The sequence below is a fragment of the Epinephelus lanceolatus genome, chromosome 2 (genome assembly GCF_041903045.1).
Source record: "Epinephelus lanceolatus isolate andai-2023 chromosome 2, ASM4190304v1, whole genome shotgun sequence".
NCBI classification, from domain to species: Eukaryota; Metazoa; Chordata; class Actinopteri; order Perciformes; family Serranidae; genus Epinephelus; species Epinephelus lanceolatus.
The window spans coordinates 5,818,766-5,832,014 of NC_135735.1; the positions used below are offsets into that span (position 1 = coordinate 5,818,766).

Sequence of the window (13,249 nt, forward strand, 5' to 3'; positions counted from 1 at the left end):
GCGCTTGGGCAGTATCTTGTGCGTCAAAAAAACATCAGAATGATATGCAGCTGGTTGCCGTTCTAGTTTAACGGTGTCCTGCAGCATCAGGGGGAAACACAGTGGGACAAGAACAAAAGTTTAGGCAGCAAAAATCCCAGTGGGGTGGGTGGGAGTGGTGATGGATGGGTCCAACAAACACTGACTTTCACTCAGGAGAGTGGTGCATGTCCCGTAAGATTATAAAGGCAAACCCTGTTCTTTTTTCCTAAATCCAACCATATGCATTTGTTGTTGAAGGAAAAAAGTAAATTCATGGTGTTTGTATGTAAATGTTAAATTTCCGGTGAAAACAGAAGTGTATTTTGAAAGAAGGCAATGCATGTACAGGCAGAACTTGACACGGTGTCCCAGAGGATCAACGACCAACGCACCCAGGGTACGTGGACGTGGGAAGTCCATGACCAAACGTCAATATGTGACGAGGTCGGAGTGAGAATATGTTGGAAATTCTACTTAAAATCAGCTCTTTAAACACCAGAAATCACAACCTCAATCACACCATTGCTGATGTCCCTGAACACAGCTATAGGAAAACCGTTCTGTTTCGGAGATAAGATGTGAAGCAGTTTCTTAAACACTGGATCCTGCACACTGGGCCCAGGTTGTGACACATCTTCCTGTTAAACTTGCAGTCTCATCCCAGACTGAGATAGCTGAGTGATGCCATTTGAGGTATTTCCTCAGACTTGACAAGACTCCTACAGAGCCACAGAAAATATTGTAGAACCATTTTCACAGGCCACATAGTTCTCCCTATGATAAGTGAACTGCCTTCAACATGTAAAATCAGTGTGGTGGCTCTTGAATGATTTGCTAAACCTACATCAGTTTCAATAGTCTTGGACCCCATGGGGATTTAAATGCTGTTTCAGGGACATTTCTATTCTGAAACAAGGACAGTCCGGATGAAATAATACATTCTTGTCTTTTGGAATGGAAAAAAACAGTCTAATACAAAGATATTTCATTTGAATTTCAGCTCATGAAACCAGCTACAGCAGCTCTGATGCAAAAACATTTCAAGCACCTTGACTGTTTAACCAGAACGGTCACAACATCATTCAGAAGTCCTTCATGTTGTACTGGGCAGCAATTCTCGCCTCCCTTTCTCTGCTGTGTACAAAACGTTATTCCACCTGTGACCACTAGGTGTCTCTGTTGTGATGTCTAAGTCACAGACACAGGCGGAGAGCTCAGGGCCCCACTGTTAGTATGTGGATAACCGAGTTATCCAGATTAGGATGGTGACGATGTCGATGAGTCTGCATTTTTTGGGGGATCTTCAAAGCTGGTTTAATCCATATCTGTAAAGTCCTGAAGGCCAAACCTGTAAAACGGCAGAGTTATTGACAGTTAGCTGGATCATGATTGACTCACGTTTTACTGTGAAGCACATACATGAAGTCATCTTTCAATGCAGCGGCTCTATTCTAAGATTTATAATTAAAGTGTTGATTATAATTTTAGAAGAGAACATGCTGGTTATTAAGTCATTATGATCTGCGCTGTAATTACCTGAACTAAATGTTCTTAATGAAGTTATCTATACTTATATGTGATAAAAATGTAAACACATTAAAAGTCTGTGCACAACAAAAGAAGCATTTCAATGATAGTTTGAGATACTGTGAGCAGAAATACTTAAACGCAGCTGAAATATTCTGACTGTTTAAAGACCAGTGGAGACAGAATGGCATTTAGTTTGACATTAAAATTTGTCATTTGAACACTAAAACGTATTAAAGAAATAGTCTGCTGATTCCAACCAGCTTTGCATCTGGAAAATGTGGGTAGTATGTGTAAATAAAGTGAGGTAAACTTTCCTCCATCTTGCCAGCAGCCAGATCTTCCTACTCATTTCCCACCTCAACTCTGCCAGATGACGAGAGGACTGATGCTCAAACGACAGATCGTATACGCCGCGTACACTCACTGGCCACTTTATTAGGTACACCTGTTCAACTGCTCATTAATGCAAATAGCTAATCAGCCAATCATGTGGCAGCAACTCAATGTATTTCAGCATGTAGACAAGTTCAAACCGAGCATCAGAATGGGGAAGAAAGGTGATTAAAGTGACTTTGAACATGGCGTGGTTGTTGGTGCCAGACGGGCTGGTCTGACTCTACTGGGATTTTCATGCACAACCATCTCTAGGGTTTACAGAGGATGGTCCCAAAAAGAGAAAATATCCAGTGAGCCAAAATGCCTTGTTTTGGTTTTAGGTTTTCTACCTTTCAAGCAACAGCAAATGCCACAGCCCATTTCCCCTGTTTTCTCTGGTCATATAGCACCAATTAACCCTTCGCTAAGTCCCGCCCCCGCACGCAGACTGGCTAATCATAATGTAGCATCGGGCCAGCACGTCGTGTATTGTTACCTGGAGAGGTTGGAAAAAGACATATGTTTCTTCCCTGTTCCAAAACCAAAATCAAACCCTGAAAAGTGTAGGGTTAGCTAGCTACTGAAGATATAGCCTACTGAATGTATAAACATGCTGCTTTTGATTGTTAATGATTATAACAGTGAAACAAAGACCGACCCTGCTGTACAGGAACCAGTGAAGGAAAGCAGGGAAACTTTGCTCATATTCAACCAGCTGTGTGTCATCATATTGTGCCGAACACTGTTCATCTGCACACACTGTGATTCCACACAGCTGGTTTAATATCAGCAAAGTGTCCCTTTATATTCATTGTCTTGTGTGGCGATCAGCAGTGATGTGGTGGTTCACTTTTACACTGTGATCTGTAGCCTATAGTTCGGCTTTAGCTTCTAACTATCTTTGTCTTTTTAACTTGTTGCTGCTGCTGAGTCAGTTTGACATCCTGGATATATCCTTCAAACACAGACTGTAGACCCCTCTGTCTGCTTCTCTCTGGAATCACTCTGTCATTTTTTCCAAAAATATAATAATATTTCTTCAGGGAGTGTAGTTAAGTGTGGGCTCCATGCTTACACCTGCCAAAATCGCTTTGCTGAAAAATGTTCATCAGTTTGCTTTTCAAGAAGTCATAGTAACGGTTCGTCTTCCTAGTAGGGTTATGATAATTACTTAAAAGTCGCTTGTACGTTCATTTAGGAGATCCTCACCTCATCATGCACCAACATCACTCGTAGTCTGACCACATTAACTTGTAATATCTAATGTTTAACAGCCTGGAAACAACAGAAACCTGGTGGAGCACGATGTAGAACAAAGTGACACCTGTAAAAATGCAAGTCCACAAATACAATCAGGCTTATGCATCCTGGGAAGGTTCAACACACCCACCTCATCACACAATCAGCATCATCATCATATGAATGCTGATCATGTTTTTACGTCTCTACTCATTTTTGCATTTGATTCAAAATAAGAGGGCAGTGTTATTTAAGATACAGTAATTATTGTAACCTGATAGCAGCTCGTTAGCCTAAATTAGTTACTCCACATTTGAAGAAAATGACCCAGGTGTGTGTCAGGAGTCAGGAGGGTGTTACCAAGGAGCAGAGTGAACAGCTCTCCTCCAGGTGTCAGAGGATCAGTGCAGGTGACATATTGAAATGATTGTGTGGCTCTGCCTCTTCATGTCACTCACTGTTATCCGTCAATAAAGTCAGAGGAATGAAGCCATCTGCTCCTGCCTTTTTCTCAGGGACGACAGAAACTGATGTCCTCTTCCTGTCCCTCTCTCTCTTACACACACACACACACACACACACATTCATGAGGATGGATTGAATTTGTCGGTCCTTTTTTAAGGGGCCTTATTAAACCCAGGTCACTCTCTGTCTCCTATTTCTGAATTTCTCCCATGTCTCTTCTTTTATTTCATTTCTTTTCGTTTTGTCTCTGCAGGTCTGCAGAGGTTTTGCGAGGACATTGAAATGATGATTGGTTTCCAGCCAAACCAATTCTGGAGAATCTGCTGGGCCTTTGTGACTCCAACCATTCTGACGGTGTGTTTGTGTTTTTTTGCTCCTCTCATTCTCCCTCACGGACACACTCACACAGACAGACATTGACACGTGCGGGTTAAAATGTTCCCATTTTCGCTGCCCACTTTCAAGTTCATTGATTTACAATTGGAATGGAATTGAGGAGAAATTGCTCCTGTTGCACTAAAATCGAAATTTATTTCTTCCTTCCAATTCTTGTCATGTCACCAAGTCTCAAGTTGTTTGTGTTTTCCAAAACTGTAACTGCCAAATGTTAGTGTGATGTCAGTTCAGATGCTGCAGAGAACATATTTTCTGTACAATGGCCACTTAGTTGTCATAATGCTGTGTAGCAGAACCTGTAAATTCAGAGGCTGTAGCAGCGTGTCAGCGTTGGACCCTGGCCAGCATTCATGTTAGTAATTGTAATGGAAGCCACTGTAGCCCCAAAGCAGAAGTAACGATGACAAATGGAGCAGCAGTCGGGCCGGCTGGTCATCTCGCTGCTCTCAAGGGAGATCAGATTTCCTCGGGGAGCTCATTGATGCACAACCTCAGGCTAATCTATTTCTGCCTGCCCTCTTTTTTCAGTTTGTTTTCATTTTCCTCCTCTTATTCTAATCCTCTTCAGCCAAATTTGCTGTGGATAGGCAGTGGATTTTATTTTTACTCACTGCACATATAGTAAAAATTAGTCTCAGTTTTAATCATCTGTCCTCCTCTTTTATGGAACAGTGGACAGAGCTTTAGCTATGTGTCCTGTGTTCAGTACAGTGAACTGGGAATAAATCTACTTCACAATCCTCCCTCAGTGCAGGCTACATCAGACCATAAAAGTAGGATAACATTTGGGCCGTTATTATGAGATTTTTACCAATCAGGATTTGCTGAAGGATGTAGAAAAGGCATTTATTAATAAATGACCTCATAAATTTTCTTTTATAGTTAAACATCCCACTGGCTTTGGAAAAATCGTAGAGTGATTTGTTAGATTTTGTTACACTGAAGGATTGAGGGTTTTTTCCCCATTGTTTGAATTGACCTCCAGTTAAACTTTAACTGTGTACCTACAGTACGCAGTTATTTAATTCTAGTCTTCAAACCACTTGAGGTGGTTTTAAACTAGCTGCGGCTACCATATATGGTGCTGCCTGCAACTCAGTATTCGCACGCTCTCACAATCACCTACCTTCGTACACAGTGGGTATCTCCAGCATCTGTAAATACCCATAGCTGATACCTGAACTGTTTTCACACTGTTTGTAGCTGTGGTAATAAAAATTACTCGTACTAATTATATTGCAATTAGCCCTTTCCAAGTCCCGCCCCTTTTTGCTCTGTGCTCCAATAAACGTTGAGCAAGCTTGGAACAGAACCAGGCCCCTCGGAAAGTCTTTCAGCTTTGCAGTCATTTCTTTCCTAGTGGCCACTTGCTGTATTGCAGCAAACAAACAAAACAACAAAAATTATGAATGAATTATGAATTTTGAGCCATGGTGGTTTCATATTTTTAAGACTTTCCTTGATCTGAGAAAATCTGTGACGTCATCACAATGTACAGTCTATCAACCAAGCAGGAACTCATGAGCAACTCATGGCAGGGAGAAAAACTACTGTACATATTTAGTGGGTTTCTAATGTTGAGACCGGGGTCCTCGATTTGTATCATTTTGCCTCGTTAAGCAAAACCAGCCTGTAAATTGAAAAAGCGTTATATATGCAGGTTGGATTCCAGAGCTGGTGGTCAACTTGTTCACTCATTCTATGTTGCCCGCTCAACCATGCAGGAAACATAGAACCCTTTTTGTGTAAGCGGGGAACATAGAAGCTATTTTGCAGGGTTAAGTGGGGAACATAGAACCCGGGAAACATAGAACCCGGGAAACATAGGGATGACCCCAAAGTTACAGCTTCACACACCTCGTCATTTGAAGTGATTTACTCGAACCTGCAGAGCTGCAGGAAACAAATTTGCATGTGATAAATGATCTTCTCCTTTTGAAATTTGTGGATAACTTTCTGTGAAAATCTGCAAACACAACTGACCAGCACAACCACTGCCTTATACTTGTGACCCCTGAGTAGCATCACTGGAGCAGAAGCTGCAGTGATGCTGCTCAAGGACACTGCGGCAGTAGCTCTTGAAGGTAACAGAGAAAATTCATCTCATTTAACATCAATCTCCTTGGTTTCCGGTTCTGTACAGGGCATCCTGGGACTGAGTCTGTACCAGTGGAAGGTAATGACGTACGAGGATTACACCTACCCCACCTGGTCTATGGTTCTGGGCTGGCTCATGGTCATCTGCTCCGTCATCTGGATCCCCATCATGTTCGCCATTAAGATGCACCTCGCCCCCGGCACCTTAATCGAGGTAATAATTGAGACAAAGCCGTGACCAGACATTGTTACGTAAGTTTTGTTTTGGTCTGTTTCACGCGCACACACACACACACACACACACACACACACACACACTGTCGGAGAAATCAATAGTCTCATCCTTTGCTCATTAGCAGAGGGAGGCGGGCTGCTGGCTGAGTATTAATTTGGACATTTTTCTGGGACTCCGGCAGGTCCCTTTTAAATACTCAGATTAATGGATGGTGATGATCGTGACTTTCTCTCCTAACGTCTCTGTTCCCTCAGCAGCTCTGACAGCAACCTCAATCACATGCCATCCTCCAACTTTACATTTTAATCTCTTTTCTTTCTTTGACTGTAGTGAATACATAATCATCATAGTTTTTACTTGTTCATCAGAGTGATACTGTCTGTGTGGTACTGCTGCAGAACAACTTGTTCTGATGATGTTTTACAAGCAGAGCGGGGGTAACCCAATAGCTTTTGTATATATATATGTATATATATATTTTTTTTATTTTACTTTTTTTATTTTGGGTTTTTATTGATTTTGAGAGAATGCATTCATTAAATCTTTACCTAAGAACCTTATTGTTGAGATGGGATGGTACAATATATGATGTTATTGCAGATCATGATAAAAAACACTCAAAAACTTGATTGTGGTTAATTTTCATTAGTGGATAATCGTGAATATGTCCAGCAGTATCCAAAGTGACTGCTGGGCAACAAACAATAACAGAGACTGTGCAAAAACAGGCTGCAAATGCACCGTCCTCAAAAAATGCAAAAGATCATATTTTGATGATTATCGCCAAGTAAATCAACATTATTTTGGTCTGGATAATAATGACATGAAATTTGCATTTCGTCCCATGTCCATGTTAGGAAAACAGCCCAGTCACCCCAACAAAATGTTGGCATTGTATGTTTCCTGCATACCAGGAATACGTTTGCACCAGGGCTGTCAAAATAATGCGTTAATTTCGTTAATAATTAATATTAACATAATTAAAAGGTAATTAATAAGTAGTAAGTAGTAAGTAATTAATCACAGAAAAAAAATAACGCACTAGTCAGTGAGTCATTGAAGGCCACATTGGCTTTGTCACATGATGGAGGCAGACGAGACGATGCTGCTCGGCCCCGTGAATGGAACATTTACATTTAAAAACCACCTGGATGGATCTGTTGAGGGTTAATGTTCTCTGCAGGTTCTGCAGTAAGGAATTTTTGTTCCATCAGAGAACTGAAAGTCTGAAATGTCACCTCAACGCAAAGCATTTGGCAGAGAACCCAGAAGTCTGAGCTAGCACAGCCTCTGATGCTAGTGCTAGCAGCCAGCCTTGTCAAGACACACTCGACCAGGTGTTCAGATGACCGACTAAATAACTCCCTTACAAAATGGACTGCAGAACAGTTTGGGTGGTATAAGACAGGGGGACAATTGTGTCCACAGTCCAGCAGCTTTACTTCGACACATCTGCCAAAATTCATTAGAATTTAATTTTTTAAATACTTTTACAGCAAAAATTGATGTATATGATTAATTTAGGTTAATTAATCACAGAGCATGTAATTAACTAGATTATTTTTTTAATTGCTTGAGAGCCCTAGTTTGCTTTTTTCATACGTATCCTATCAGTATCTATTTTCTAAAGTGACATGAAATATTAGCTGACGTTATCATCGGAAGGTGAAGGGGATGGTTGTTGGCGTGTCACCTAGGTGAGAGATGCCTGCCAAGCTGCAGAACGCTGCAGACTACTGTTCGAAACCAACAAACGACAGCACTGGTTGTCTTTCAGTGACCCTGATGGAACATATTGCGGCACTTTGGTTTTTGAACCACGAAACCTGAGTGTTTTTAGTGGCACATCGTGGTGTTTTCCAGCGGCATTTGTGTCTGGGAACCTGGGTATATTTCACCGACACATCACAGTGTTTCACAGCATGTTTTAGCTCCCAAACGTGGGTGTTTTATGCCAAAACATGATCTTTTCCTAACTGTAACCAAGTAGTTTTTGTGGGTAGACCCTAACCACACCCTCACCACAGCATTGTTGAGAACACAGTAACATATCTGTTACAAAATAACGTACAAATGCAGCGTATGTGTGGTTTGCAGAAACATTCAATGCAAACATTTTTTCTGCTGATTGGGTTGCTTGAAAACAATTCTGTGCCCCTCCCCCCACTACAGATATGACTCGCTGTATCTGCTCTCCCCGTATAAACCCACTGTGTACCTCCTTTCCTTTCCTCTCCTCTCCTCTCCTCTTGTAGCGTCTGAAGCTGGTCTGCTCCCCTCAGCCAGATTGGGGTCCCTTCCTGATGAAGCACCGCGGAGAACGCTACAAGAACATGATCGACCCCCTGGGAACCAACTCCCTGGGCCTCAAACTGCCCCCCAAGGACTTCCAGCTTGGCTCCTACCAGTAGCAGGTGCCAGGACAGCACCACACTCACCAACTCCAACCCCTGCAGGGGGGCACTGGGAGGAGGGCAACCTCCACCTCTTCTTTTCCCTCCTCCTCTTCCTCCTCTCTCTTTCTCCTGTCTGTGCATCACCCTCTTTGCTTCCTGTCTCTCTCCCTGTATCGTGGATGTGGAAACAGACTCCCCTTTCCTCTTCCTTCTCTTCTTCCTCACCACTTCCTCTCTTCTCTCACGGAGGAGTGGCTGCCCAGGTGGAGTCTACTCCTCCACTGCTGCTTCGGTTAACGGGCTATCATCGCCCCCCCCCCACACATGACCACTGATTACTTCAGAACCCTTCCCAGGGATCTTTATTCCAAGAGAAAATTGTGTCATAAAATGACACAGCTCAGACTGCACTTGCAATATTAGACTCAACCATAGCTGCTCCCTATGGAGTTGTGTGTGTGTGTGTATGTGTGTACGTGTGTTTGTGTGTGCGTGTGCCGTCATATTTGTGTGTAGAGATAATGAATCATCTTGGTGCAAGCAGACACAGGAAAACAAAAAGAAAACTGAGCGACAGAGAAGCAGTGGTTCAACAAGCTCGGCGGGGATCTGTGTTTTGTTCCATCTGTGTACAAATTTCCAGCGGCAATACAAATAATATCAACTGCCTCTGGAAGGAAAAAAAAAGCAAAAAAAAAAAAGCACTGGTATCACATTTTGTTCCTATCCAGCAGTATATATGTATATTCACACTAGCTACACTGCTCAGTTGCTTTTGCTTTGTCAAAAATAGATTACACGATCTGCAATTTGTGCCTCTTACGTCCCAATAGAATAGCAAACGCATCCTGATGACCACTTACAGTAGATACACTCTGGCCTGAATGACACTGCGGTACGTTAGAAGCTTGGGTCTATTTTTCTCTCTGAACCCGAGGGACCATTTGTGATACCCTCTCTCTTTGTCTATTTATTAAATTGTATTCCTGTTCTCCTCTATTGTATTATCCTAGAAATTAAAGGACACATTCCTAACGTAGGAAACCACTAGACTAGTCAATCCTTCCTTTAGCAACGTGGCCATTTAACCTTTTTAAGTCCGGGAAACCTGACCTGATAGTCACTCTGTGCATATATTTTAGACGTTGTATTTATCTCTGTATGTGTTGTGAACTTGTCAAAGCATCTGTGGAAACCATCTTTACAAAGTGCATCACATCAGTAGAGTAACAGTATAAAATATATAAATATTTATATATATATATATATATACATACATATACAGTTATATATGTAAAGCCTCCAGCTGAGGAGAGATCGCGCAAGACAGAGAATGAGTGTGAGTGTGTTCATGTCTCTCTGAACCCCATGTTTCTCCTGCTAGCTGTGTAAAATCTTGTACAAAGTGTACACTTCTTAAAAAAAAAAAAGTTCAAGTAGTAAGTGTGTGTGTGTTGTCGCGTCCTCACATGTTAGGAGCAGCTGCTATGTGTGAGTAGATGAAGATTAGATTAGAAAATGGCCTCCTTCTTTCCCTGGAAGTGTACTTTTTCTCTTGTTGTTTGTGGTAGACCTCCGGAGACCTCTTTGCCATTTCAGACTTTTGCCTCTCGCTTCTCTGTGTGTCCTCGTGAAAACAGGGTCTCAGGTATAATCGATTCCGCCAGACTACTGCGGTAGCTGCGGGAATAATAGCATTCAGTGCATAGGAAACAGAGAATAGAGCCATCCTAATGTTAAATTACATTGGAAGCAGCGCTGGACTGTGCTGCAAAGGATCAGAATCAAACTACGACTTCCTGATGACCTCAATGCAGCATCACTTTGCTTTTTGCTTTCACTTGCTTAAATGCTTCTTGCGATGATTATAAGGATGTACGAGTGACCTAACCTGCTCTGACCACCTGTGTGCAGTGCTAAAACAAGTATCTTGCTTTTCAAAACGTAGGTAGATGGAAAATTAGTTGAGATTAATTATGAAACTCTAATTTCAAATGCCTTGATATTAACATTTAATTGGCTCTTGAGCCAGTTTGTTGACCGTCAATACACTGACAGATTTTAATTACAAACGCAGAAAATTAAAGGCTTTCCACGCCTTGCTCACACTGTGGTCCATCACGCTTGTAGTCTAATTACTGTAGTTTAATACATGTGTCCCTTTAAGTTGTGCTGTTAAGACATCATCAGCACAAATGAGCTACTGTAAAAGTATTTCTGGGGCTTTTAAAGTCCAGATGTAACAAGCCGGTGCAGCTCAGCAGGCACCCGACTGGCTTTGCAGCCCCTTTAAATGTGACATGACAGGCAGCCAACTTTTACTTTGTGGGCTGCCAACCAATTACCTACACAGTAACACCATGTATCCACTCAGAAGCAATTAGTCCTTTCCACACTTTGACCAGTTGGATATTCATTTTCATGTTGACACAAAGTCCTGATCGCCTTTATTATGCTTTTAACACTGCAGGCATTTACTTGTTGAGTGGTTTAAATGGAAGTTGCAGGTATGGATGCAATTACAGTCACTCAGAGGTTTTAAGGGTCTCCCTAACCATTTCTCTAAGCCATGTCTTTTCATAATCTTGACGTGAAAATAGCACAGATATGAGATTGCATACAAAACATAATCAATTAATGAGCACAAAAACCCTGTTGTTAAATAGCGTGCCTGCTCCACAGTGTTGCTTTTGTTAAGACTTAGCGCGTTTAGCTCTCTTTGTTCAAATGTGATAATAACGTGTGTCTGTGTACGCTTGTGCGTGTGTGTGTGTGTGTGTCTCTGTATTAGTTTCACTGAACTCCACTTAACTGTCAATCAGATGTTTGCATGGCAAGTCTCAGAGTAGATTGCTGAGAGAAACAGAGGAGATTTACAGGATTTTTTTTTTCCTAGGATGCTTCGGCCTGATGCTCCTCTTTCTCTTTTCTGATGGGTGTAAGGATCTTAGACCACCAATTGTGAACTTGAGCTGGGTAAAACTTTTAACACTAATATGCTCCGAAAAAAAATTCAATCGCAACCACTCACTGGAGAGCAGGGGTGGCGGATGGAGCAGGTTTTAAATCATGTGTTGGATGTAGTGGACAGTATGCTCTTTGCAGTAAGAATGATGAAAGGCCTTTTATGCCCTGAGATATATTTTAATGATTTCCCTTAGGGCCCCAGCTAAATAGCTATAAGTTATGTGTTTGTGTCCTCTGTGTTTCCATTTCTACTGGGCTTCTCTGCTTTTGGTTTGAGAAAAAAATGGCTAAGGGTTCAGTTAAAACCGCATTGCTTTATAAAATATAACACTGAAGAGCTTGCATGTGCAGTTTGTGTTGCTGTAACTCAATGTCCATGTATAGTAATCCTTGTCCTTTCTCTCTCAGTAGTATAAGTCCGTGCATGTTTACGTTAGGGAGCTTTTTGTTCTGCATAAAGTTACGAAACAGAGGGTTGCTGTCCTTCTTACGGAGGAGGAAGAAGAAGAAAAAAAAAGTAACTGTCAATTCGCTTTGCCTGCAAGTCAGCTTTGGGCAGTATAGGTAACCAAAGAAAGAGATCTTTATTTAGGGTTGTAGTGGAAACCGAAAACAAACTTTAGAAGAAAAAAGGAATGTGTCATCTGCGTATAGGAGGGTTGAGATACTGCCATTCATATCCCATGTAGTGTTCCTCGATGTTTGCCAATACGTTACAAAACATCTTCAGGTAACCATTGGCCTTATAGATGTCCTCTAATGGTAGAATATTGTATGTATTTCAAAAATAACACCACAGAATAGCTTATCGTCTGTCTCATATGGTACAAGTATTCCTATTGTTATGTCTGTTGTGTCTTTTTGGCACTTTATTGTCTGACCTATGAATGCATAGGTTAAATTTCTAATTACTTGAGTAATGTCATATATTTCTGTGTGTTCTATGTGAGGTACTGCTGCCTATGGATATAGATATGTGCCTCCAACAGCCCATGACATCCTTTGATTTTAAAAATAGAGAGTAGATATATAACAAATATGTTTTAAAAATTGGTGTGAGATGTAAAAAAAACGGAAATATATATCATATATGTGAAATGCATTTATTTATTTTCACTGTCATCAATCTTTGAGGCCCTACCTCAGATTTTGTATTTATGTATAGAAATGCAATTGGATTATAGTATCTTTGCCAATAATAATATATCGCTATTATATCATGAAATGTATAACCTATGAATCAATAAATAAATGTTATTGTTTTCTTTGTTGTCTCTATCTTTTAGACAAGCACCCCCGCTGTATAAGTGGGGCTATAAACATTAACGACAAAGGAAATTAGGTTAACACAATAAGTTCCCTCTGTGACCTGTCAATCAACTTTCACATTCAGCTGCTGAGTAACTCAGGGCATCACGGCTGTGTGAAAATGCTACATGCTGTTTGTTGTTTACAGGAAAATCATGATCAAAGAGGAGACTGAATGGAAAGCTGGTTTGAACGCTCCTGCAGGCATGTTGTTTGTTGG

At 41.3% G+C, this 13,249-nt stretch overlaps 1 protein-coding gene across 2 annotated transcripts in view; it reads left to right on the top strand.

Moving 5' to 3' along the window:
* Nucleotides 1–12,986, top strand: part of slc6a5 (solute carrier family 6 member 5) — a 35,312-nt gene extending 22,326 nt beyond the window's left edge. For both annotated transcript variants that reach the window (XM_033624006.2, XM_033624016.2), the window contains 3 exons: nt 3,884–3,984; nt 6,170–6,337; nt 8,614–12,986. In XM_033624006.2, coding sequence (XP_033479897.1) covers nt 3,884–3,984; nt 6,170–6,337; nt 8,614–8,769 — 425 coding nt within the window. In that variant the 3' untranslated portion in view covers nt 8,770–12,986. The remainder of the gene's footprint in view (nt 1–3,883; nt 3,985–6,169; nt 6,338–8,613) is intronic.
* The last annotated feature ends 263 nt before the right edge of the window (nt 12,987–13,249 follow it).